The following is a 26,235-nucleotide window of genomic DNA, read 5'->3' on the forward strand; positions in this document are numbered from 1 at the left end:
CCGACATTAGTTTTGTTCTCCGAATGACACGCCTATCTGCCCTCCTGCAGTGATTTCAGATCTCTCTCATATTATGGCATGTTTTCGCCGGGGCTCGGCGCAGAGAACTGGCCGTCTTGCAACCTCAAGGAACGGGCTGACGAACATGTCGAGTTATTTGGTTGCTTTCGCTGAAAGTAGATCGATTCTACTATACAACTCTGCTTTACAGATGGATATGAAGGCAACTATCGCATTTGATTTCAATTTCCTCAATGGCGACATGCTGAACATTCTTCGTTTGTTTTTCAGAGACGGTCACGTGTTCAATCTGAAGTGGCCTTTGCGGATGGTCCCTGGAGCCAGCCCCTGTGGGGCCTATTATTGGGTCTGGCCAGGGAACGATAAGCCTTATCAAAATTGTTCTATTTTCCGATTACCATGGCGATAGCGACACCAGTAGCCTGGGAAAACGAATACGGAGCAGTTACATGTTGACGAGCTCCACCAGGCTGGCTTCTCCTATGCGACAGCTTCGATAGTCTTGATTCCGAATTGGTCCCTCCCAATCCCACAAATTGTTTTCTGCTTGTCTTTTGTTGTTGAAAAGGCCATTCATCTTGCCATCCAGTTTGTTATTCTACTCATTCACTCCCATTCGATCCGAAATCCCAACAAAATTGAGTCGACCGCAACGACAGCCAATTTGCCGAGCAACCTCCCAACATGAGCGCACCTGAGACACAAACACCGGCTGCGGCGCCGGATGCCAGCGAGAAGCAGGCCTCTGCTGGTCCGCTCAAGCTGCCCATTCCCGTTCCGACGGCAGACAGCGTGCCGCCTCCGCGCGCCGAGTTGACCGACGCGCAAGCTAAGAAGTACGAGTGGCTGCTCGAGCAGGTGAAGAGCTGGACGACGGTGGCCTCGTCCAAAGACAGCAAGGAAGACAAGTCGGGTCCACTGACGGACGAGGACCGGTTCTGGCTGACACGGGAGTGCCTGCTGCGGTACCTGCGGGCGACTAAGTGGCACGAAAAGGATGCTGCTAAGCGTTTGCACGAAACCTTGACATGGCGTCGCGAGTACGGCGTGGAAGGACTTACGGCGGACCAAATCTCGCCCGAGAACGAGACGGGAAAGCAGGTGCTGCTCGGCTACGACAAGCAGGGCCGCGTGTGCCACTACCTGAACCCAGGCCGCCAGAACACGGACCCGTCGCCGCGCCAGGTGCAGCACTTGGTGTACATGGTTGAGCGTGTCATTGACTTGATGCCGGCCGGCCAGGAGACGCTGGCGCTGCTCATCAACTTCAAGACAAGCAAGAGCCGGTCCAACACGGCGCCCGGCATCAGCACCGGCCGCGAGGTGTTGCACATTCTGCAGACGCACTACCCGGAGCGCCTGGGCCGTGCCCTCATCATCAATGTGCCCTGGGTCGTCTGGGGCTTCTTCAAGCTCATCACGCCCTTCATCGACCCGCTGACGCGCGAGAAGCTCAAGTTCAACGAGGACATGAACCAGTACGTGCCGTCGGAGCAGCTTTGGACCGAGTTTCTCGGCAAGCTCGAGTTTGACTACGACCACGAGGTGTACTGGCAGGCCTTGACAAAGTTGGCGGCCGAGCGGCGTGCGGCGCGGCTGGCGCGCTGGGAGGCGGGCGGCAAGCAGATTGGCGAACTGGAGGACTACCTGGCGGGCAAGCTGGAGCAGGGTGTTGTACCGGCTGTTGAGGCGGTGCCCGCGGTAGCCGTTGCGGAGACACCAGCTGTGGCCCCAGCGGCTGAGACTCCGGAGACGGCTGAGACGTCTGTCGAGGACCTCAAGGTGGCCGACCTGAAGGTGGCAGACGAGACGTCGGCTGAGACAACGGCTGCCACTGCTGCTTAATGGCTGAATAATGGGTGTAAGGAAAAGGAAAACCGGGGCCGGAGAGAAGGAAGGAAGCAGAACCGTGCGAAGAAAGCCCCAAGCACTGGATTCGTAGTGTTTTTCGAGGGCCATATATACCATACTTGTGATAGATCTAGCGCCTGTCCTTACTGTCATATTTTCGCACTGCCGCACTGCCGTTCTTTATTATTTAATAAGTTAGTAATTCTTCGATACACTTCTGCATTACGACAGAGTCTCCGACCTCTATTTTATTATAACTATGATTGTCATTGTTGTGCCCTTTCGTTCAAAAATCGAGGCTGCCATTTTATTTTGACACAAGGCTGTGAAACTAAAGTTTAAGGCTATTTCGTGGAGGCCAGGCCAGCGCGGCTTTAGGAGGTGCCCCACATCCCCCATCCCCCCAACTCTCCAGTGAATTGGCTTGGTCGACCACAAAGTCGCATCCGACCTCGACCCATCCTTCAACCTACCGCCGACGATTTGCGCTGCGACAGATACCGATCATCTCCGGCCCGTACGCCTCCTCCACATCCTTCCGTACCTCTACCGTCTCCTCCTCGCCTCCACCATGGCCAGCCTCGCGTCGTCCGGCTTGGGCGGCGTCGGCAAAGGGCCCGCGCCGATACGAGACCCCCAGCACCAGCATCAGTACTCACAGTCACAGTCGCCGGCACAGCATCAAGCACAGTCGCAGCAACAACAACCACCCCAACAGCCCCAGAGCGGCCTGCGCTACCCAACGAGCGGTAAGACCATCTACCACCGGCCGCTCAACCGCACGCGCAACGCCGAGCTTAGCCAGTCAGCGTTTGCCTACCTCTTTTCCGAGATGGTCGGCTACGCCCAGCGCCGTGTCACTGGTATCCAGGACCTAGAGAAACGGTGTGTTATGTTCTTGCCTCCTCCCTCGTCTTTTGCCTCCGCGCTTGGTTTCTGCAGCGCCTAACAACCTCAGACTCAACGTCCAAGGCCACCCCATTGGCGTCAAGCTCCTCGATCTCCTTCTCTACCGCGAACCACCGCGCTCCCAAATCCGCCCCCAAACCATCATCGCTCTCCTACATTTCGTCAAGATCAACGTGTGGACACACCTCTTTGGCCGTCAGGCCAATGGCCTCGAAAAGAGCAGCAACCCACAGACGCCCGAAGAGTACATGATTATCGACAACGAGCCCCTCGTCAACCAGTACATTAGCGTGCCGCGCGAGATGAGCCAGCTCAACTGCGCGGCGTACGTTGCCGGCATTGTCGAGGGCGTCTGCGACGGTGCTGGGTTCCCAGCACGCGTGACAGCGCATACGGTCGGCCGCGCGGAAGAAGGCGAGATGTGGCCCGGCAAGACGGTGTTTCTTGTCAAGTTCGAGCCGTTGGTGCTCGAGCGGGAATCATACCTGGGAAAGAGCTAGAAAACCGGCTCCTGCGGCAGCCTCTGGGACGGTCCCCAGAGGTGTAGACTGCACACGGACCGCTGTCATGGCCTTGTCGTATCCGTTAGTGTCTTCTTCTTTCTTGCTCCTGGTAGCTTGGTGTATATATCTTGGCGTTTCTCCTTTGTTGCTTCTTTACCATGGGAAACTTAAAAAATGCATTTTACTTTTGCCCTTGTTCCTATGCTATGCCTATAATCAGACGTAATTCATGCCCCGTTTGTCGCAAAGCCCATAACCGTAACGCCGTGCCCATCGTCGTAGTATCCATGCCGATGTTTTGCAGTCCCTCCCTCTCCGCCCATGTTGCCTTCACCGCGGCATTCCACGGTACGGTCTGGATCCAGCTCCGGACTGTCCACGCACCACGCCCCCTGGGCCAGGACTTGCAGCCAGATCACCAGCAAACCCGCCACCGCCGCCGCCCGCACCGGCGAGGCCGGCCCCGATGCCGTTGGCGTTGTAGCCATAATAGTAGGCATAGTAACCGTACGAGTTGTTTGTGACGCCGCCGGGGCCAGACGCGCCGCCGCTGCCAGCACCACTCCCGCCGGTAGCATGCATACTGCTGCCGTCATGGGCGCCTCCTCCACCACCTCCACGTGCGCCGCGCGGCCCGCGGCGCATCAGCTGCGACAGCCCCAAGTCCTTCCAAGCGGGCTCGCGCACAGCCTGGGTGGCGCGCTGGATGCCAAAAGCGGCATGCTGGTCGGGCACAACATCGTCCTCGTCCTCGGGGTTGATGGGCTGGTGCTGGGGCGGGACAAAGATGTCGTCGTTGGGGAGGCGGTCTTTGCAGACGTCTTCAAAGAGGTCCGCGTTGCGAGGGTGGTGCATGTGCACCGACGTGTAGCAGCCGTCCTTGTTCTGAAAAGTCAGCGGGTTGCCAACAACGGCGTAGAGGGCCTGGTATGCTTACCATTGTGGGTTTCTGCGTGATCGTGGACGCAGACTTGAGGTTGTCACCGCGTCTGAATGTGAAAGTAAGCTCAGTATGGAAGCACCGAATGCACCATTAATTGACTTGTTGGTGGGGCGGGGCTGTTAGACAGGGCTGTCGATTTGGATTGATGGTGTTGTTGTTGGTGGTTTTCTTGGTCCGATCAGCACTGTTGGCCAATCACAGCTCAAGGCTGTCGGCACTGTAAACAGCATCTCGCCAGCAGCATCGTCAGCCTCATCTGCAATGCTAAAATACGAATATTACCTATGAAGTCATATTGCAGTACAAGTATTCAAGTGTTCTCACTGCAAATATTTCTTTGCAAAACCAGACTACATAGTCCTGTATACGAAATATAACCATTTTCCTTCCATGACATCAATGCCGTTTGTTTTATTCCCCAAAAATAAGAGACTCTTAGTCTTTGCCTTTTTCTCACTCAACATTCATGCGTCATCATGCAGAGTTCAGCTGTAGACGACACCAAACGGAAGTTTGCCTCGTTTCTTCCTGCAACTTCCCTTTCTCAATTACCCGTAGGGAAAGGTGCTTTACACCACACACGGGAAACGCGCAGGACACGGAGTACTACTCGTAGATTAGTAGCGGGAGATCTTAAGCTTGGATCCCCGTGGTCCTTTGACCTATCTAATGATTCTTTTTTTAACAAAAACCCATTCGGCCTTCAATTACCTCGCTATTATCGTCTAGCGGCTGAAGGTGAAATATTATTTTGTGTTTATTATCAATACTGTTCCATGACGAAAAAAGAAAAAAAATAGAGGACCCTGTGCAAAGCATCAAGAAAATGAAAATAGGGTGGCTGAGGCTGAAGCGGCTGGTTCTGCAGTAGATGATAGGAGACCGAACTTTGAGATTTGATATAAGCCACTTCAGATGCATTGTACGACATGCTCCATCGGAAGGTTTTAGCTGGAAAACGTAGTAGAGGAGGATGAGATGGCGCTGCCAGAGGGGCAATAAAATGTTCACCAATACGAAAACCATGGAGAGCTGGGACTGCACATGACAGACCACAAAGTCTCACCACACATCTTGAAGATACAAGCTGACGGGGCAGCACGTAGTTACAAAATACGTTTAATACGATTGTTGCAATGCAGCACGAGTTGCTTATTGCGCGGCCACTCTGCGAAATTTGAGTCGTCAACTTATTAAAAACTTACTATATGGATCTTCTGGGACTGAAGGCTTACGATATATTTACATCGCACTCTGTACTCCGTAGACATTGATGTGTATGAGTGGCCAGGTGCTGCTAGTCTCGTGTTCAATTTGCCAACTCACAATTGTTTATCGATTTGTATCTTACTATTTATCTTAGTCCACGCCATGGATGAGGGGTAAATGTTCTGACATTGCAATGGTATTCAACGCCACATTGATAGACGGTCAGGCGGTGGGTGGTGACTAGTTCAATGCTAGGCTACGTTCTCCTTCGTACGATAGAACTTCGCATGTCGTACACTCAACGACGATGTCTTACTACCCAGACGGTTCAACTATGTTGTGTTTCTGCACGGCCCGCAACATGAGGCGCTGTAGGCCGCTTCTTGAGGTTCTTGGTCTTCTTGGGACATTTGAATTATTGGATTACATAGAATCGGCAAACGAGTTGGACACAACTGAGAACAATCAACGACTGGATTTAAAAAGAGGAGAAGAGCGCATGCGGCGAATGATGCGCTTAACTTTAGGCAAACCAACTTTCTCTCTAGCTTGTGGTCGTGGTTGTGGTCGTCCGTAACTTGGAAGAACACACGCCGAAGAAGAGGTGGATAAAGTCGCTTCTCGAGATATAATTACAATTTAATATTGAGGAGATTAGACTCTGGTGGACCTTCGCCCAGTACCACGCCGCTTGCGAATAGGCGAGAACACTACGGGGTGCTGTTAGTCATAAACACCACGTACGACGTACAAAACATGTTCCTCGCCCCTTTATTTCGTTGAATCAATTTTCGTATTGTCACTGGTAGTCATGTCGGCTTCGTGTTTTTCTACTCTTCACGATGTTGTTTCTTATTCCTCCATGCAGTGAAAGCCCAATGCAGTCTGCATTCGGCGTAAAATGCAGGTCAAAGGGGGGGAAAGGAACAGTTATGCGTCCTGACTACATTGCATAACTGTTGAGTGCACACTTGAACGAAAGAAAAGGCAACTAAACCCGAGAGGACGATGTTACTGGCCGCCGTCTAGTGTCGCAGCCCCAACTGGCCAGACCGTGCCTTGCTTGGCACTAGCGATTTGATCCAACCCCGTTCGCACCAGCGGCTGCGCTAGGCCAGGAACAACTAAAAAACAGAATGAAGGGTGCCTGTTCTGGGCCTGGTCGCGCCGGCACACTGCAGATGGATCTCGTCACCCCCAAACCTTGATCACAATAGCCAATCACAGCGGACACCATCCGCAGTCTGGCATGCAAAGCCCAGCACTGAATGGCAGGGGCAGACAGTCGTACATACCCCAGCCGACGTGCACACCACACCTTTCACCCAACCTCTTCTGATCCTCCCATCCTTCGGACCATTGAACACATTGCAGCCGCTGCCTATTCTCGTGTCCCTTTCCTCGACATGCGTTTCTCCACGGGTCTGTCCCGTGCGCAAAGATGGCGTCTCAAGCGATCATACCCCGTGGAACGGTGGTCTGGTCCGGTCCTTCAAATCTCGTCTCGTGTCGCATTCACTTTCTCGACCTTGTCTTTCTCTTCCCTCCCCAATGTTTCGGACGGCCACACCATTGAGTGTGCAAATAGAATCCGCAGGCAGGCTCTAGACACAGGCCACAAAAGGGCCGCAGTCTGTCCAGCCTGTTGTCCTGTCCCGCACGTCGCATTGTCTGGCGCGTCACCCTCCAATTACAGGAAAATTCAGGACCGCGCGTAGGACCACGGACTCTAAAGTCCGTGGTGATGATGGACTCTGCATTCTGCAAAAGCAAGTAATGCTCTGCGATGCACAAGATAAAAGCGTGCGATACAGGTCGTTATGTACATCGTAAAACAGTCGACGTCACCTGTCGTACTGACCGGAGCGAACGTTGTTCTGGTATGGAGGCCATTCGGATAATACCTGTTTTTGGCCGGTTATGGCTGGGTACATTTCATTTTTGCGCCCAGATGTACCTCCCGCCACAAATTAAATGAAGCGGGTACATCGCACTCGTACACCCATTTGTACCCAAACCGCAGACTAGCCGGCCTAGTCAATATCGCAGCCATTTAATGTTTTATCTCGATACCCTCGCTCATTTTGTCTCCCCTTTTGCCTCCTGGTATACCACACTTTCGTATGCTATTTTCTCTCCACCTCTCTGCGCCTTCATCTCTCTTGAGCTTCGCATCTCTCCCGAAATCAACACGCTTGCCTCTCTCTCGTGCTTCTTTCGGTATCCTACAAGAGTGTTGAATCTGGTGGCGAGCTTGTGCTTTGTCGCCGTACGTTGTAGCTCCACAGCATTTCGCGTGCTTTGCATCCGTGTAACTGATGCCTTTGCTTTAGTGAATTGAGAGTTTTGTCCCCCCCCCTTCCCGCCCCCTTTCGCTGCCCTTTGCAGTCATATGGAAGTACCGATTAGGGCAATTTGCACACGCAAGCTCTTGTACTCCGCCCGCCGTGTTTCTTTGGATAACCTTGCAGGTCGTTGTTTCCTTTTTCGGCAGTGCATCTTTCCATAAGTCTCGATGAGGGTGTGGCTCAACGCATGGACGGTCCTCCTATCTTTGTTCATGCTCTTTCCTTTTTCTTCCTCTCAGCCCTCAGTTCGTCCGTACGACGTAGAGTAGCTTTGTACCTTCCCCTCTTTCTACGCTCCTTCCTCTTTCTGTACGATGTAATTGCATAGTCGCTCTTTCTCGTCCTTTTTCTTGTCGTCCCTCGTCGTCCTTGTTGTCGGCTGTTTCTTCGATCTCTGCTTTTGATCTCTTCTTCTTCGTCTCTTTCTGATTCTTCGCGTCTACCCTCTTGTTTTATTTTCTTTCTTCTCGTCGGCTTCGGTTTCTTGCTCGTAACACCCAAGGCACCGTCAAGGACTGAGACCCTGTTTTCCTAAACCGGACAATCCAAGACCAGGGCCCTCGCTGAGCGACAAGAATTGCACACGGAAGCTACGACAACTGACACAAAATACGGAGTAGATTAACTACAATCAAGATTTCTCGTTTTCCTGCCGAGCTGCTTTTCTCCTGCCTCTTCTTTTTACATTTCCATTCTACTCTCTACTTTTTTCATCCTCCTGTCGATTGCGACTTACCTCAGAAGCTCATACCAGCTTCGTAAGACATCTCTAGCGAAATAACAACACATCGGATGCCTCTGCTTCTCCCGACCTTCTTGACCTCGCGCTAGCACTCATATGACGCGAATCGTTGCGAACCTGTCAAAAAACAATTGGTATGCAACCTTCCAACGCTGCATCTACGCTCGTCATTCTCTTGTCATTGGCCTTGGGTTTATCTTATTTGTTCTTCCTTTCTGTTCTTCGAATCATTTGGCCTGCGATAAGCTCTCGTGTTGGCTGGCTTTGGTTATCTTTGGCCGTCTTGGGTTCTCGAAGCTCCGAAAAGTGTCTCAGTTGTCGCGATGCAAAGTGCATTGTAGATGAGCGAGGGCTGGGAGAGTGAAGAGATCTACAATATGCCAATTTAGACCTCGGGCCTTAGCCTCGATCGGCCCCCATTACGACGTACACAGCTGCCATCTTTTATTTTACGTCTTGGAGACGCACAAACAAATGCTAACATACGAGATTGCTCCAGCTCTTTTTTTTTTCATTTGAAGGGATATACTTTTTGCCTCTCTTATCTCGGTCCACGTTCATCGCCAAACCCGAGTTCGTCTCCACGCTAATCGCCCTCGTCCTGTCCTTACACGCCCTGTGTTTTGCGTCTCCTGAAAGAGCAGGCCTCCAGACCAAGGTAGACCTACACTCTGAGTCCGTCTATTTGGAGACTACGACGAGCAACGAAAACGAACAGACAGTTTCATAGAAAATACCAGACAAATCGACAAGAAACAACATTACAATGGTCACGTCTAACAACGCCTCGCCCTTTCTGACAGAAGAAGAGATGGTATCGGCCAACGAGAAGCGGCTTCACACAATAGAAACGACACAATACATCATGGAGAAACCCTCCCAAAACTCCCTGGCCTCGGCTGCAGTCATCGCCAGTACCAGCACGATGGCAGAAAACCAGACGCAGGAGCTGCACGAAAAGAACGGGCGGCTCAGCTCAGGAAGCAGGCCCGAAGGCCTGACTGGATACTCGGGCCTGCCGACACCCACATCGGTCCACCAGAACCCCTTCGACACAGACGTGGAGGCCATGATCACACATACCACTAGCGAGGGCACCAGCAACGAAGGCGCTGGCCGGCGATCCATTGCCTGCCGCGGCCTTGGCGACTCGCAAGTCTGGCCCGGCCAAAGTCACTGGAAGAAGAAGGCCAAGGAGCAAAAGATGAAGCGGTCGTGTTCCTGTCTGTCGCGGCTTAGCAAGCGCAATCGGCTCGTTGTCAAGGTGCTGATCGTCGTTCTTGTTGTGGGTGTTGCCATCGGCGTCGGCTTGGGTATCAGCAAGCCCCTGGGTGCCCCAATTTGGGGACAGCGCAACTCATGAGGACAACCGGAGGCGGCACCACAGCTTTCTATCACGATTTCTCGACCGTCTCACTCTGCTACTCCTGTTCGACCTGCCTGGTAACGAAATTCACATTGATTTATCATGGGGAGACGGTATCTTTGGCCCCGACCGGTGCAATAGCATCAAGCTTTCGATTCCCCGGTTCAATTATCCTCTCCTCTTACATGTCCACCTCACACCCATCGGTGTCGGCCACAGATCACGACGGACCTTTTTCTTGTTCTTCTGTACTTACGTCTTTTGGCATTGGCTGTTTTTGTTCCTCTCAGCGATATTCGACGAAAATTTGCACGGTAGGGAACAACTCACTGTCGTTTTCCTGGTTTCCGTTACAGATCATCCAGCTTCATTTCTACCCCTTCCATTTCTATCAGTCTCCTCGCCCCATCATTTTCGCTTCTCTTTCTTCCTTTATCTTTCATCTTAGACTATGTAATTGAGGCGTTATGTGTACAACTGTTGGATTTGTCCAAAGCAAGACATATGCATGGAAGGAGGCAGGGCCGGCATGTGGTATGGGCAAGGGAGTGAAAGCAAACTTTATCCGGGTCTCAGCGTTTCTCCGTGTGTTTATTTTTTCCCCTTTCGTTTCCTTGTCTCCCCTTCCTTCTTCTTCGTTTACATTTCGTTCATTCTCTCACAGCCGGCGATGGGAAATTCAAACACGATTCGGTAGATAGCACTTTTCGTTTTCTCTATTCTAAATTCTATCATGAATACACGTAACGCTTGAAATTAAGATTACGCTGCATTGTGCGGTTTTCCGTATCTTATTTTTCTTTGAAAAATAACAAACCGCGTCTACCTCCCCAGTGTCGTCTTAGAGGGATTTATTCCATCGAATCGGTATCCTTTGATCGCGGGTTACGGCCGTTTCCCGCTAATACGTGCCGGCTGCGGTTGCGCCAAGAACTGCGGCATGCTGCCCGTAGCCTCGGCGTCAGACGTAGATGCAGATGCAGCCGCAGCCGCAGCACCAGCCGCAGGTGGAGACGGAGACGCAGACGTAGGTTCAGATGCCTGGCTGGCAGCAGAGTTTGCACTGGACGCCTGTCCCATAACAATCGGTTCTGCCGACAATCGGTCTCCCTTTGCCGTGTATGGTGGCAAGACCGGCATGTCGGAGGGAGAAAACCCGCTGTATGGCGGCGCCGGCTGCCGCGAATGCTGTTGGGGAGACATGCCGTATGCTGCGGAATGATCTGGCTCCAGGTGAGCTGGAGAAAGGCTCCTGAGAGCGGGCCGTGGAGCTGCTTCGGCCGGCTGGGCTGGCTGGGCTGGTTGGGCAGCTTGGGCCGCTTGGGCCGCTTGGGCCGCTTGGGCCGCTTGGGCCGCTTGGGCCGCTTGGGCCGGTTGTGATGGTACTCGTGGTGAAAGTTGGACTGGCCGGGATCTCAGAGTGTTGCCATAATATATGTGCCGTCGATCGAAATCGGCCTGGTCGTCTAAGGCCTGCTGTTGTTCCTCCTCAGACAATTGTGGTTGTTTATGAAGCCAGTACCGGACATAAATAACCGTGCATAATGTGACAGGGACAAGGAAGGTGATGAAGCAGACGTAGGCGCTATCCATGATCGCAATAAGTTTTTGTGTTGATCATTGATATAGAAATTTAATCGTGAGACGTTGATGGACCCGAAGAATGGCGTTTAAACAGAGGTGATGGTGATGGCACAGCACAAAGTAAGTCAGCACAAAGTAAGTAACCAAAGAACAAAAAAAAAAAAAGAAGAAGAAGCAAAAATTGCAGAATGCGAACCCTAATCTTGCAACGTGAAGAGTAGACACGCGCCATGGAAAGGGGAGCAAAAAATACTTCATTGTGCACAGTACAAATATAGATAGTTCTGATGATGCTTACTCCTGAAATTCAAAGCGTCGTCTTACGTGTCCCAACTGTAGTTTGTTTTTCTCAGCGTAACAAGAAACGATCAAAAGAGTAACAGATGGAATGTAGCATTAAAGGTAGAAGAAGCTCCGGACACGGCTGTAAGTATTTCGTTAGTAAGGGTTGCCATGCAGCATACTGTAAATAAAAAAGAGCCAACATAAAAGGGGCTGACATAAATGTCGCGAGGCTAGCCAGTGTCACATGTTCCCACAACCATTAAAGTACATACAGGCACACCAAAGTACAAGACAGTGAATAATAACGGATAAACATAAATATAAAGAAACCGTAGGGCCAACGAGAAGAACACGCCAAAAAAATTAATCGATAAAAAAAACCTACACGGAGGATACAACAGTGGAAGCTAGGCGAGTCAGACGGGCATGTCTCTCCGCCGGCCCTTCAGGGATCGTCTCGAAGCGACCGTGCTGCTTGATGCCGCGTTTCTGTTGGTACTTCAGCTCGTGTTGCTGCACCTGCCACTGGCGCTGCTGTTGCTGATGATAGTCAGGATAGTACGGCATTTCGTATGGGGCGTCGTAAGGCTGGCTGTACGGCTGTTGGTAGTAGGTCGGAGGCTGTAATTGTGTAGTCTTCTTTTTTGGGGGCCACTGTGGCTGCTCGACAGGACCCGGGGGCGGCACGAACGGCTGTGGCTGAAGCTGCTCTTCGTCGCTCTCGACAGCCTCCACCGTTGGCTTGTTTGACCTCGTCAAGAGACCCATGACGCCGCTCTTGACCTTGTTTTTGACCTTGCGTTGGCCTCGCTTGCAGCAGTAAACGAAGAGACCTGTCGCGCAAATCAGCAACGCGGCGCCAACAAGGAAGCTGATGGTGACGGTCCTGCACGTGGATGTCTGGCACATTTGAGAATTGTGTGCTGTGGCTATTTTCACGGCCATTGTGATAGTGGGAGTAAGAAGGGAAGGGAAGGACAGAAAAGTAGACGATGGTATTGTTTCAAGATGGGGTGAGTCGAAACTGGTGAAGTAAATGCACTCACAGATGAGTAGGTTAGAATTTGCACCGGGAGAGTTGCCGAGGAAGACAATGACCTGAACAAGATGTTGGAAAAGACAGGTGATGATATCTTTCACAAATATATATACGGTTTCGATTCCATTTAACTTTCCTTCTGCTCATCGATTCGCGCCATTTTTCTTTCCACGCATTTTTTTGTACATCCAAAATTGTTTTTGTTCTGTTTACTATGTGTGCTCTTTGGGAAGGGCTCTGTCTCATTTCTCCTTTCTTCCTTGGACAAAGGGCGTTTCTGACCCTGCATAAAAATAGCTTCTGTCCCCTTTTATTGTCAAATGAACAATGCTAAGTAAATGGAAAGGCACAACAATGAAACCGCCGGGTTGGGGCTGCATATGTGACGATAAGTGTGGTCAAATGTTTGCGATTGTGAGAATATCAACGAAATAGAGGGATAGATATGATTAAATGGTAATAAATCCACGCTTATATTGTATTTGTGAGGAAAAACAACTAACCGCATTGGAATACCTTCGTATATACGTAAAAAAGAAAACCATGAGCCGTAATAAAATAAAAAAAAGCCGTCAACACACCTGCACTTGATTGTGTTCTTTTTGGCAGGTGGCTCCATCGCATTGGCATCGACAGATAGGTTTTCCACCCGAATCTGCCGTGCCACATCGTAATATTTATCGTGCACGTTTTGTTATGTGTGTGCATCAGAAAGAAAAAAAAGCGTCGCAACCTATGAAAACAACGCAAGCCCAGATTATATGCAACGCCGAATTATGGTATCCATATTGTAAAACAACAAAATGAAGAGAACACCAAGCAAAGACGGATTAAGGTGACTCGCCGGGGTTAAGCAGCAATTCGTAACCGTCCTCGGGCGGCAGTACATACGCCGCCAGTGCCAGGCCCAGCCCGCACAGCGCCGCCAGACTCCAGCTTACGGTGCACAGCGTCCACGACGTGCCCAAGTGCCAGCCGGGCACCAAGAATCGATCATCGTGGTCGAGCAGGTACGTCACGAGGGCCATGGCCCCGAGCTGCAGGAGCGCGACAGCCTCGACGAGGGGCACAAGGACGCGCCAGCCAAAGTCGCGGCGCATGCGGCCGCCGCAGAGGACGACGAGAAAGCCGATGAGGGCCACAACTTCGGCGACAAGGGCGACGGCCATCAAAAAGCCAATGGTGCGCCAGACGGTGCAAAAGACTTGCTGCGAGGGCTCGGCGCCGCAGTCCCAAGAGCGGTGGGGGAAGGAGCGGCAGGTCGCGCCGCTTCCGGCAGACGAGTAGGCAGAGGTGAGCGGCGACGCGGGCGAGGTGTCGGTTAGAAAGAGAGGCGGTGCGGTGTTTTCAGACGTGCACGACTTGTGCAGACCAAGCGACATCCAGTAAGGGTCGCTGCCGTCGGCGGTGGGATACATGACGTAGTAGACCCAGTTGGGGATGAGGGTGGCGGCGACGGTCATGGCGGCGGAGGCGGTAAAGGCCAGCATGGCGCCGCCGTAGACAGACGTCCGCGTCATCACGGCGGTGAGAGAGGAACCTTCGACGTCGATTCGATGTGTTTGATGAAGTGTGAAGATACGGCGTGATGTTTGTGCTTCAGTTCGCGTTTTGCACGTGAAAGAAATCTGGTGAGTGTCAGATGTGCGAGTGGCCCGAGGCTGTCGTCTCCCGCAAAAGTCGGTGCCTGACGGCAGGGGACGAGATGGGTATTTCCGATGGATGGTGAATGATTATATGGGTGCACAATGGATAAGAGATGAAGTGAAAGAGGATTGTGAGGAAAAAAAGAGCCCAGAAAAGACCACGTCGAGAAATGGGCAGGAGGGGAAGGCGCCCGCGGCGAAACCAAAAAGGGAGGAGAATGACGGCTGCCTTGCCCTGTTTTGCTCTTTCCCCAGATTGCTCAGTGCCGATCTGCATTAGGGAGGGGAAGACGTGTTAGTCGGCAGGGAGGCGCAGCCCCGTTTGGTCGAACGCAGGTATTGTGCTTCCAAGGAAAATCCACGTGACTGTACTATATAAACACGTGATCCGTTTTTTTTAAGCTCGAATTTCAACTTAGCTTCTTGCCCCTAAATTTTTTTGGAGTGGGTCTTGTTGGCTTCAAAGCAATTTTTTTCGGTTGCTCTGCAGTAGTGCTCAGACGACAACAGACGACATACGATCGTTTCACGGCGACACGACGACGACGACGACGACGACAACTCCACCCACGAGTCTATTGCAAGACCAGGCCTCCTGTCGAGATACTCTCCTAGAATTGGCAATACTGGCGCTCCTTTGACCCTCACATCGCCATCCACAACAGACTCACAACTGCTCCGGCGAGGGTCGCGTGTCTCGCGACGACCGACCTCGATGGCATCAATGACCCCAATCATTTCTTCTTCCGGCGCGGCCGCGTCATCAGCAAGGCGGCTATGGGCCAGCGCAACAACGACGTGCAGCCTTCTCCAATCGACCACCTCCACATCCTCCGCGTCCCCATTAATACCGTCACATAGCCAGCGCCTCGCCGACCGCCGGCACCAGTCGACGGCCAACCGCACGAAGCGCGCACTCAACATTGCACCGCATGCGTCGTTTCTAACGCGCGGCGGCGGCCGCGACAAGGCGGGCGCGGGGTCGTCGTCGGGCGCGGCCTCCGAGGTGGCCACGGCCTTGGGCACAATCGAGTCCAAGTCGGCCGCTGGTTCGACGACGACGCTCCTCTACAACCCGCCTGCCAGCGCGCCCTCCGTCTACCAGACGCCTTTTAAATTCCTGCCCAAGTCCGACCCGCGCCGCCGGTCCAACCTGACGAACCTATTTGCCAGAACATCCTCGACTACAGCCTCGACTTCGTCAGCACCGACACCACGGGCACCTGCGTTGGCCCACCGCAACTTTGCGCCTGCCCCGCAGCAGTACCACTTGACGCCCGAGGACGTGGACGAGATCCGCCGGCTCCGCGCCCAGGACCCCCTTGAGTGGAGCGTGCACCGTCTGGCGCACAAGTTCCAATGCTCGCCGATTTTCGTGATGATGGTGGTGCGCAGCAGTGCAGAGCACCGGGCGGCGAAGCAGCAGCAAGCGGCAGCGGCGCGTGCGCGGTGGGGCCCGATCCGGACCAAGGCGCGGGCAGAGCGCGTGAAGCGCCGGGAGATGCTGTTCAACGGGGAGTTGTAGGCAGCATGGGAAGGACAAAAGACACGGCCGGGGCGGTGTACGAAAGGCGAGCATTGTACAGCATGTGCAGCATTCACCATTCCACTATTTTCCATTGTTGTATTAAATCATTTGCAGAAAAGGCACACCATGTACAAATATATAACAATCAAATTTTACAAACAGCGATTGAGTCCTAGGAGAGTTTCCCGTTGCTGCAAGATCGTGAACTATGAAGCACAAAGTAAGCTATGGAGCACCCAGCTCTGTGTCAACTCCACTCCTTTCCATGACTACCCGACATCCAATCCCAATTACGCCGTGGAGTCGGGACGCGATAGAGTGTCTAACAAACAGGGCGACACTTGGTGGATGAGTACTGCTGTAAAGCAAAGTCGCGCTCGACGAGGGCAGTGGTAGTTCTCTATTGGCCGCTTGCTGTCGTCGTCTTCGTCGTGGACAGTTTTGGGTAAGGGTTGAAGAGAAGTGTAGCTTTAGGCGTGTCACAAACCGAAATGAGATGGATTCTAATTTTGTGAATGCAGTATTATTCGTAATTTTATGAGTACTTTCCTATCCAAACTTAATATCCAAACGTATTAAGCGCTCAGGCGCCACTACGTCCACCACGTACTGTGATATTATTATGTGGAAACATTTACGGTCGAGGCTGGCACCCCGATACCCAAGAACTGTACGTGGTGTTTTATGTTCGCAGCTAAGGAACGCATTTTTGGCAGAGATACATTAAAAACACAACAACCAAAGGCGACCCAAACGCCGTGTTTGATCTTGTATGGGTCACTTTCTTCTCGGCGGTTGTCAAACTAAATTATGCCATAAGAAATGGAGACCTTCGCAGAAACGACAGAGAGGAAGAGCGAGAGAGAGAGAGAGAGACAGAGAGACAGTTGGACGAAGCGACCAAATCGGGCCTTACCTAATAGTGCGCCTGCAAATCCACATGGTCGTCCGAGCCATGGTTGTCTGCGTCACGCTGGCTAGGAATCGGCCGCCAGCACCAGCCGCACCAACTCCGTACACTGCCTGTGATCTCACGCTCGAGAATGGCGCCCCGTGCCAGCTCATCCTCCCAGTCGTGGACGCAGGCGCCCACCCGCACCATCTTGACGCGCTTCCGCTTCACAACGCCACCGATGCCCTCGATCTCGTGTCGAGCATATCCTGGGCCAAGTGCGGGCGATGGGGTACGCCGGTTGGTCACGGCGGCCGCAACCTCGGGTGAGTAAAGCGGCGACCCGACTGTGGCTGCAGCTTGTGTAGCTGGCGCGATAGGAACTGCCCAGGGCGACTCGTTCATGACAGCCGAGGGTGACACGGCTGGCGATGCCAGGGGGCTTGCGGAGCCTGCCAACGAGCCATTGGGCGAGTCTTCGGCCTCGCGTGCGTCTTCAGCATCGCAGTCAGTTTCCTGTTCGCGCTCTTTGGCACAGCAACAGTCCTGGTCGCGACCGCAAATCACGCCACGATCACCCTCACCGATGCCCGTTCCGAGACCCCCAAGCACCTCGCCGTATTGTGTCCGCCACTTCCAGATGCTGCGACATTGCGTTAGTGCTTAGGCGAAGAAAGGAATAGAAAATCACAAGGACAAGGGCTCGAGGGGACACGTACGCTCTGTAGTCGTAGTCGGCACCACGGATACTACGACCACACGGCTGACAGAGCCAGACCCCCTCAGACGCACAGCAGCAGATGGCCAGTTGCATTGCATCGGATTCCAAAGGTGTAGAGGCAGGCAGGGGCGGCTTGGCGAGCGTAGTGAGAGGTGCCTTGACGCAACCATCACAGAGGCGGCGATGGCGGTCACGGAGGACAATAGGTGCAGGAGGTTTGATCGCGCAGTTCTAAAACAAGTTAGCCGAGTGCGTTGGAGCATCGGAGGCCGGTCAAAACGCCGGAAACTTACTCTACACACTATAGTGCCGCAGCGCCGGCAGCCGCCCACCATGTCGCGTGCACACTCGCCCGCCTTAGTATCATACGATGTGCGCGCCTGGTCTTCCATGTAGAACCAGTTGCCTGCGCGTGCCCGGTACCGCAGTGTCTCTTCGCTGTCGACGGGTAGATTTTCATTGTGGCATCGGAGGGTGGACGCGAGCAGCGGCTTGCGGAACTGAATAAGGCCGGCACGGATCTGGCGACAGGTGCGTGCCAGGCTGTCCAGGGTGTTTTGATCAATGAAGGAGGCAATCGTGGCAGAAATTCTAAGTAGCCGACAAAAGAAGGGGACGGAAGAAGAACATAAGGTTAGTGATCCCATGGGGAAATATGGCAGATGACAAGTACATCACAATACGCAACGCAAGCACGTAGAGGCAAAAAGGTCACGTAAAGCAACAGCAGAGGCCGCGCAAAGAAATCAAAAGGGGGATCTGCCTACGGATAGCATCCCAAAGCCTCTGTCATGGAATTCCAGTTGGGAATCTCCGCAACATCGGGCTTGTGAGCCTCCTCGACATTGTCGTGGGCATTGGCGTCATCCTGTATTGACGGCCCTTCCGACTTTGTCTTGTTCTGTGTCTGGGGTCGGATGGGGGGAGACGAAGGCGGCGTCCGCACTTGTTGGCCGTGTGCACGGTCGAGAACGGCGGCGGTGCTGCTCCAGAGCAGCTTGCCGTGCTGCAGGTGATGCGGCGGCTCGACATCTTCGTCATCTAGGTCGACAAAAATAACCATGGTGGATGTTGGGACAGGTATTCGTCTGTTCTGTTATCCGCAGTAAAAGAAACGAGAAGAAACAACAAGACAGGAAAAGAGACAAATACGGGTGGATCGTATCAGGCTCTTGAGGGATCTGCTGTATTGAGCGTGAGCATAGATAAGGTACGGCGATCACAGCAATCAGTCGGGAGGAAGCGATGGAATGGGATGGGGAAAAATGGACAGCAATATAGAGGGGGGCATTGAAGGCTGTCAGTATGATGGAGAGAGATGCAAATGGAGATGAAGACGTTGCAAGGGTGAAAGACAAAACAGAGATGGCTCCTTCTTCGGAGAGCTTGAGGAAAGAGACAATGCCGTCGAAGGGAGGTGCAAAGGCAGGGATGGGCGGTGACTTTGTTCGTTGAAACTAATGAGCAACGCCTTACACCTATGACACAAGCGGTTGCATGTCGCGTCTACGACGGAAATCGAGGCACTCGCTACAAGTGGGGTCGAGAGGGGAAGGAGCTGTCGACGTCGCTTGGGCGTTCCCCTGATGGACTGGCCCCACCACCATGAGGTGCTAGGCGCGCATTCAATGGGCTATGGCCCTCCATGTGACGGGCACAGTGGGCTAATAATAACCACAACAGGCACAGGCACGGCCATTGCTCCGTCCTAAAGATGACATTCAGCAATTCCGTCGACATCGACCTCCTCAATCTTCACAAACTTAGGCTTCTTAGGATTGAGTCCATCTCGTCATCTCTGCTCATATGTCAACCTAACTTATACGCTCTGAATCGTTGACAGCGCTCGGTACGGTGCATCCCCAACTGTTCCGTCTTAGCAACATCCTAACGCAAGTGTTGGGCAATGGTTTGCTAGGTTGTATCATGTTAGGGCGGAATGCAATGGAAATACTATGGAGCCTTTGTCTTGTGACGTCCGGGCGGCGGTTATGTATTATGAGGTATGTACATCGTACGGTGATAACGGAGCAGAAGTCACACACGTGAGATACCTTAACAATTATATAGGCCAATTATCTCGCTCCGAGCTACGGTTGATGCTCAACATGTGCACGGAAGACCGCCACACAGAGCAAGAAGCAAATGTGATATTGGCATGCTTTGTAAATAATACCCCTCTTCCACCCACGCCTTCACCCGCGGTCCTTACGTTACGGCCACGCACAGTGTCTGCTTTACTCGTGCTGGGTAGGCGTTGTCTAGCTGTCGATGACTTCTGCCTCGACTGCTGACAGAAATGAAGTTGCAGAGAGATATGTTGATACGAAATGACAGGAAAAAAGCTCGTCAGCAGGTGGGTAGCTTAAAGCTAGCACGCAAGCCGCTTGGCGCAACTCGGATCGAGAAAGGGAACTTCTGTTCAAATTTGAACGTCAATTCGGGAGATAAAATGTGTCATAGATTGTGCATCTTCTCCGATCGGAGGTTGGGAAGGGAGAGTATCGAATACATCTCTATAGACTGTCACTGAAATATCGACTCTGTTGTGGAGTGCGGAGCATCACTGTTGAACCACCAGTTGTACTTGCGCAAAGCTGGAACGGGGCGTCGACGTCCACCCAATCGCCTCAACAATCTTCGGTCAATCTTTTTACATCGTAGCTTCCGGAAGTATTCTCAACTTGCAAAACCTCTAGTCTTTAGCTTTCCTGCAAGTTTCCTGCCATTGGAGTTTCCATGCTCAGGGCCATTAGTTTAGAGTCTTTGAAGGTCCAGCGTAAACTCCTTGGTGTAGTACCGGACATTCCCCAAAGACGCCTTCCGGCTTCGGCGCCTTGCCGTCACAACAGCCTCACTCTCCTCCTTATGACCTTTTTTCTTTCTCCGCCACTATTTTTATCAGATCCTTTAGCCTCCACAAATACTGAAATGAGAATTTGTTACATTGGTTCTGGTCTCCGGTCCTCATTTTGAACCGACGGGTAGATTATCGTACGCATGCTAGTGCTGGCGCTTCTCTCGTCGAGCCTGGGATTTCTGTATTTTTTGGGGGGGAATGGGGGCTTGTTCTATGGTTGTGCTCCTTATTTCATCCTTGTCTCTGAATACTCTGCTCGTTGACGATGTTGTCAAACCCGGTTTATAGCTCTACCACAAAGACCTCAAGAGCGAGGCCTCGTACCTACGTGACGGAAACAGTATGGAATGAGCTCAACCGCGGCCGATCTACGGAGGGAGGGCTGAGTTCAAAACTGCAACACTACAACATGCAATTAGACATGACAACGGTCATGGCTTTCTTGTTCACTGTTGTATTTGATTCTTTTACATCTCTGCTCTCTTTCCTTTCCTTGCCAGTCCTTGTTTATCCAGTCCCACCAATCCCAATTACTTCCCGGTACTCGAAATCCAGTCCTGCATGTTACACCAGTTTGGGGCGAACCAGAATCGCCAGGGACACACACAAGGCTGTCTCATATTTGTCAGTTCGCCTTCGGCTCGGGGTATGACTATTGAAGTCACGAAAATGCCGCCACAGAATGCTGACCATGTGGTCGAGCAGAGTTTGCACTACGTGCAGCCGTCTTTCCTCCTTCTCTATTTCCCCATTTCTCCTTCCGCAGCCCAGCTTCTCCATTCGGCAATACTTCGTGTTCCCTGTTGATCCTGTCTGTCCAAACATGCCCTCCTCGTTCCCGAGGTCCGTCCGCCAACCAGGTTGAGCTTCGCCCTCTTCAAAGCTCCGTCCCCGTTCACATACATGTCAACTTGGGTGTCCCGTGCTTCCTTCCCTTTTTGCTCACCTTCTTTTGCTATTTTTCTCAATCTCTGCCTGCCCCGTGATCGGATTTGGGTGCGGCTTGTCGTTTTTGGTTTAGCGTTACCTTCCCCCTGTTGAACATTCCGTGGGGGTGTTCATCTCATTCTGAAGTTTTTCGAGGGGATCTGAGGGTACGGTCAACAAGAGCTCAATGCCAGGCCCACGTTGTTGTTGAATGTTGGCAATTCTGACGGTCTGCCGTGGGGCATGGCTTCGATGACTGAGGGTTCCTGAACAGTGTCCAACTGCTTCCGGCTTAGCGGGTCTGGTAACTGCCTGGAATGCAGAGCGCCGGCCGACAAAACAAGGTGCCCGGAGCACTAAAGCTTGTCTCAGTTCCTCGCAAGTCCCGACTGTCCGGGCACTCGTCGCAGGCGAACATTCCTGCCCTGGAAGTTACCGTTTTTGGTAGACGTTTTTGCCTCCACCGCATTCAGGCCCGCTTCCAGAGGACAGCACCTGCCTTGGACAGCACCTGCCTTTGAAAGGACATGTACCACAGTCGACCTACTGTAGCTCCTGCCAGGTTCGTCGCTCTTCTGTCAAGCGTCCTTGCACCCTGCAGGCATCGTCGTATTGCTGCATTCGCTGTAGCTTGCATATGACCCACCGAAACGCTTCACCGACGACATTCCGCCGCTTATTTACAGGTACTGCTGTGCTTGCTGTGCTGTTGTGTGTCGATGTATGCTGTAAGATCGGCCATCCCACTAATGCGATAACGCCGCTCTTTCATCCTGCCACCGCATCCGCACCTTCCCCACGCCAATGAGAACGGCCGTAGCTGCCACCTTGTTCCCTGATTATGCCCTCCCCTCCTTCCTCGAATGAGAGCAAATGGAATTCAATTGGGAAGGCTACGGTCAGCTGCTAATAAGAACAATCCTACCAAGCTTGTGGCAATCGTCTTCTTTCTTCTCCTTTTCTTCCTCGTCAGGATTGCCGTTCCTTTTCATCGAGCATCGTGCACATCCCACACTCCTGTCTATTCCTTCCCACCTCCCCACCCCACCCGATTCGAGGACCTTAGCTGAGACGGCGCCATTCCAGCCTGGCTAGCAGCCATTAGACAACCTTTGGCCGGGTTCGCTTCGTCACACGCAACACAAATCCTATTGCCTCATATCCACGGACATCGACTTGACTTTCGTTTGACCTTTTTGAGCTCGTTCTCTTCCACTCCCGAACCTTTCTTGTTTCTCTTCTTCTTCTATTCCGCTTTAATCATACGTCCGGTCACGTATCTGCAGACTGCGACGCCCACCTCTCCTTTCCTCCTCGAGAACCTGCCACCCCACGTCGAAAGCCAGCTTCTCTCAGATACGAAGACTCTGCTATCGGACGGTATCTCGGGCAACGATTCCTTTGACAGAATAGCGATAAACCCACCGTCTCTGAGTCTCCCTTTCGCGACCCTTACCGCTTTCGCTCTTCTCCTTTGTGTCGTTGAAATTTTTTTAGGTCGTGTGACGTCTGCATCGACCGCTGCCGCTTCCCGCACGCTCTGCAACCCACTGTCGGTGTGTTTTGTTTCGTTTGCAACGTCATTTCAGGTACGGATTACCAGGGGGTGGGTGCAAGCGCAAACCAAGCAACGGTCCAACCAGTGACTGCACGTTACGCTTCTCCCGTGGGGCGGCATCATTTGGACCTGTCCCAACAGTATTATTCTCACTCCCTCCTAGAACCGGCTCCTAATTTCGTTTTCGTCTTCTGTTTCTAACCCTTTTCTGTTCAGAACATCCCTAGGCCTCGGATTCATCTCACCCCAAAGCGCACAATCGACCATGGCAGCCCCCTCCTCCAACCCTCCCAAGAGCCGTGGCTCTTCGGACGACTTCAGCGTCTTCGACGATGCCCGAACCTACTACACTTCGGAGGAGCGCCACGCGAACCCACGCGCTGGTGCCCGTACACGCACATACTCCCAGAACAGCTTGCAGAAGCAGTTTGCCCGTCTGGGCGTCAAGGAGCCGTTCCGGCGCGGCAGCCACGACGAGGCGGCACCCGCACGGCGATTCCTGATTGACGTTGACAGCACGCTCGAGAACCTACGGAACCAGGAGGATACGGACGGCAACTTCCAGATCACCATTGAGGACAACGGGCCCAAGGTCTTTACGCTGCGTACGGCCGCGTCTAACGGCTACAACCGCTTCGACATCCGCGGCACCTACATGCTATCCAACCTCATGCAGGAGCTGACCCTCGCCAAGGAGTACGGCCGCCGCCAGATTGTGCTGGATGAGGCACGCCTCAACGAGAACCCGGTGAACCGTCTCTCTCGCATGATTCGTGACCAGTTCTGGGACAGCCTGACTCGCCGCATCGACGCCTCCAGCATTGAGATTGCTGCGCGCGATCCCAAGGACTGGACCGATGACCCCCGGCCACGCATTTACATCCCGCCCGGTGCTCCTGAGCAGTTCGAGTACTACACAAAGCTCGCCAAAGAGCGCCCCGAAATTCGTCTCGACGTGCAACTGCTACCCGAGAAAGTCACACCCGAGATCATGCGCGACCTCAACGACAAGCCCGGTCTGCTGGCCGTGGACATGGAGGAGGTTGTAGACCCCACAACCGGTGAGAAGACACTACGTGGCCGACCCTTTGTGGTCCCCGGTGGTCGCTTCAACGAGCTGTACGGTTGGGACAGCTATATGGAGTCGCTTGGTCTCCTGATCAACAACAAGGTGCACCTGGCGAAGAGCATGGTGCAGAACTTCTGCTTCTGTATCCGCCACTACGGCAAGATTCTGAACGCCACACGTTCGTACTACCTCTGCCGGTCCCAGCCCCCCTTCCTAACCGATATGGCGCTGCGCGTGTACGACCGCATACGCGACGAGCCCGACGCCCTCGACTTCCTCCGAACCGCCATCCTGGCGGCTATCAAGGAGTACCACAGCGTCTGGGTGGCCGATCCGCGCTTGGACCCTGTGACGGGCCTGTCGCGATATCGCCCAGAGGGTCTGGGCGTGCCGCCCGAAACCGAGGCCACCCACTTTGTGCACGTCCTGGAGCCGTACGCGAAGAAGCACGGCATGACCTTTGAGGAGTTTGTACGTGCGTACAACTTTGGAGAGGTCAAGGAGCCTGAGCTCGACGAATATTTCCTGCACGACCGCGCGGTGCGTGAGTCGGGCCACGATACGTCCTACCGCCTGGAGCGTGTGTGCGCGAACATAGCGACGATCGACCTCAACTCGCTGCTGTTCAAGTACGAGCTAGACATTGCCCGGACGATTCGCACCGTCTTCAACGACAAGCTCGTGGTGCCGGCCGAATACTGCGTGGGCACGATGCAGCCCGGCCAGGTCGAAACGTCGGCGCTGTGGGACCGGCGGTCGAAGCGCCGTAAGTTGGCGATTGACAAGTACCTGTGGAATGAGAAGGAGGGCATGTACTTTGACTACGACACGGTCAAGAAGGAGCAGTGCACGTACGAGAGCTGCACGACGTTCTGGGCCTTGTGGGCAGGCGTGGCCAGCCCCAAGCAGGCGGCGGCGATGGTGTCCAAGGCTCTGCCCAAGTTTGAGGCGCTTGGTGGTCTGCTGTCCGGCACAGAGGAATCCCGCGGCAAGATCTCGCTGGAGCGTCCCAACCGGCAGTGGGACTATCCGTACGGCTGGGCGCCGCAGCAGATGCTGGCGTGGACGGGATTGTACCGCTACAGCTACGTGGAGGAAGCCGAGCGGCTGGCGTACAAGTGGCTGTTTATGATCACCAAGGCATACTACGACTTCAACGGTGTGGTAGTCGAAAAGTACAATGTGACGCAGCGCGTCGACCCGCACCGTGTCGACGCCGAGTACGGCAACCAAGGCATGGACTTTAAGGGTGTTGCCAAGGAGGGGTAAGTACTAAGTACTCTCGTCGTTCTCGCCGTTCACTTCTTTCTTCTCTTCAATATGCTAACGACGTCTAGATTCGGTTGGGTGAATGCCAGCTACGTCTACGGCCTCCAGATCATTCGATCGCATGCACGCAATGCACTAGGTACCATGACGCCGTGGGAGGCGTTTACGGCGGCCATTGAGCACGAGCGCGAGAAGGAGCTTGCCTCGATGGAGTAGGGGTCCTCGGTACGACGCGGAGCGACAAAGACAAAATTGACGCCAAGTAGAACGACCACAAAAATTATGGAGTCGTTAAGACTCGACAAAATAAAAGGAAAATCTGAAAGGGGAAATACATGAAACGAATGGGGAACGGCCACAACGTACCCAGTTGGATGAACTGTACCAGGACAAAGTGGTTGAGAAGGAAGTGGACGGGCAACGTGCACCGGCTCGACTGTCCGGTGTAGCTCGGTAGATCAGCTAGGAAGGGGTAACGCGGCGGACGGCAGCCGAAATACGGGACCGAGACTGACGGAAAGCAACGACAGTAGGATATGGAGATGTAAGACGGAGAAGCAGAAGAAGAAGCAAGCGACGAACGGAGTGGCGATGACTCACTCGGATGCTTGTCTGGGGCATCGAGAAGGAAGCTTGATTGCATCTTTGCTGTTTTTCTGTTTCAAATTTCTTTCTTGGGGCGATGGGCTTTTGTTTGCTTGCCGTTTTCACCTTTTTTTGCTTTACTATTTGTTTGTCATTCGCTATGGCGGAGTTGCGTTGCCTTTCACAGTTCATAGATTGGCTGGCTCTTCAATTTGCATATGCAGGACTGCTCTTGCTTTTTGGTTGCATATTCGAGGCATAGCATAGACAGCCCTGGTTGTACTGAACAACAAAAACAACTTCAGTGTATATACACCACAAAATGAAGCCAGACTTGAATCCTGAACTGAGTTTCGGTATGATTGGCAACGACTGTACTT

At 53.1% G+C, this 26,235-nt stretch overlaps 10 protein-coding genes across 10 annotated transcripts; 5 read left to right on the plus strand and 5 right to left on the minus strand.

Annotated features, from left to right (window-relative positions):
- Nucleotides 1-705: 705 nt before the first annotated feature.
- On the plus strand, nt 706-1,866 carry SPSK_06389 (uncharacterized protein; the record flags this gene model as incomplete). Its single annotated transcript, XM_016733095.1, has 1 exon — nt 706-1,866. One exon carries the CDS (start codon nt 706-708, stop codon nt 1,864-1,866), a length of 1,161 nt encoding a protein of 386 aa, XP_016591775.1.
- A 577-nt stretch (nt 1,867-2,443) lies between these two features.
- SPSK_06542 (uncharacterized protein) lies at nt 2,444-3,281 on the plus strand (the record flags this gene model as incomplete). Its single annotated transcript, XM_016733246.1, has 2 exons — nt 2,444-2,757; nt 2,831-3,281. 2 exons carry the CDS (start codon nt 2,444-2,446, stop codon nt 3,279-3,281), a joined length of 765 nt encoding a protein of 254 aa, XP_016591776.1.
- A 333-nt stretch (nt 3,282-3,614) lies between these two features.
- SPSK_06684 (uncharacterized protein) lies at nt 3,615-4,139 on the minus strand (the record flags this gene model as incomplete). Its single annotated transcript, XM_016733385.1, has 1 exon — nt 3,615-4,139. One exon carries the CDS (start codon nt 4,137-4,139, stop codon nt 3,615-3,617), a length of 525 nt encoding a protein of 174 aa, XP_016591777.1.
- A 5,153-nt stretch (nt 4,140-9,292) lies between these two features.
- Nucleotides 9,293-9,889, plus strand: SPSK_06641 (uncharacterized protein; the record flags this gene model as incomplete). Its single annotated transcript, XM_016733342.1, has 1 exon — nt 9,293-9,889. One exon carries the CDS (start codon nt 9,293-9,295, stop codon nt 9,887-9,889), a length of 597 nt encoding a protein of 198 aa, XP_016591778.1.
- Nucleotides 9,890-10,777: 888 nt separating this feature from the next.
- SPSK_06602 (uncharacterized protein) lies at nt 10,778-11,485 on the minus strand (the record flags this gene model as incomplete). The annotated part of the gene is made up of 1 exon (XM_016733304.1): nt 10,778-11,485. One exon carries the CDS (start codon nt 11,483-11,485, stop codon nt 10,778-10,780), a length of 708 nt encoding a protein of 235 aa, XP_016591779.1.
- A 657-nt stretch (nt 11,486-12,142) lies between these two features.
- SPSK_06660 (uncharacterized protein) lies at nt 12,143-12,706 on the minus strand (the record flags this gene model as incomplete). Its single annotated transcript, XM_016733361.1, has 1 exon — nt 12,143-12,706. The coding sequence occupies one exon, from the start codon at nt 12,704-12,706 to the stop codon at nt 12,143-12,145; it is 564 nt and encodes a 187-aa protein (XP_016591780.1).
- Nucleotides 12,707-13,630: 924 nt separating this feature from the next.
- SPSK_06611 (uncharacterized protein) lies at nt 13,631-14,320 on the minus strand (the record flags this gene model as incomplete). Its single annotated transcript, XM_016733313.1, has 1 exon — nt 13,631-14,320. One exon carries the CDS (start codon nt 14,318-14,320, stop codon nt 13,631-13,633), a length of 690 nt encoding a protein of 229 aa, XP_016591781.1.
- Nucleotides 14,321-15,161: 841 nt separating this feature from the next.
- On the plus strand, nt 15,162-15,971 carry SPSK_06554 (60S ribosomal protein L20; the record flags this gene model as incomplete). The annotated part of the gene is made up of 1 exon (XM_016733256.1): nt 15,162-15,971. One exon carries the CDS (start codon nt 15,162-15,164, stop codon nt 15,969-15,971), a length of 810 nt encoding a protein of 269 aa, XP_016591782.1.
- A 919-nt stretch (nt 15,972-16,890) lies between these two features.
- On the minus strand, nt 16,891-18,650 carry SPSK_06151 (uncharacterized protein; the record flags this gene model as incomplete). Its single annotated transcript, XM_016732858.1, has 4 exons — nt 16,891-17,509; nt 17,586-17,818; nt 17,881-18,178; nt 18,355-18,650. The coding sequence occupies 4 exons, from the start codon at nt 18,648-18,650 to the stop codon at nt 16,891-16,893; spliced, it is 1,446 nt and encodes a 481-aa protein (XP_016591783.1).
- Nucleotides 18,651-23,197: 4,547 nt separating this feature from the next.
- Nucleotides 23,198-25,486, plus strand: SPSK_06000 (alpha,alpha-trehalase; the record flags this gene model as incomplete). Its single annotated transcript, XM_016732708.1, has 2 exons — nt 23,198-25,266; nt 25,339-25,486. 2 exons carry the CDS (start codon nt 23,198-23,200, stop codon nt 25,484-25,486), a joined length of 2,217 nt encoding a protein of 738 aa, XP_016591784.1.
- Nucleotides 25,487-26,235: the final 749 nt, after the last annotated feature.

This window comes from Sporothrix schenckii (assembly GCF_000961545.1).
Source record: "Sporothrix schenckii 1099-18 chromosome Unknown Cont38, whole genome shotgun sequence".
NCBI classification, from domain to species: Eukaryota; Fungi; Ascomycota; class Sordariomycetes; order Ophiostomatales; family Ophiostomataceae; genus Sporothrix; species Sporothrix schenckii.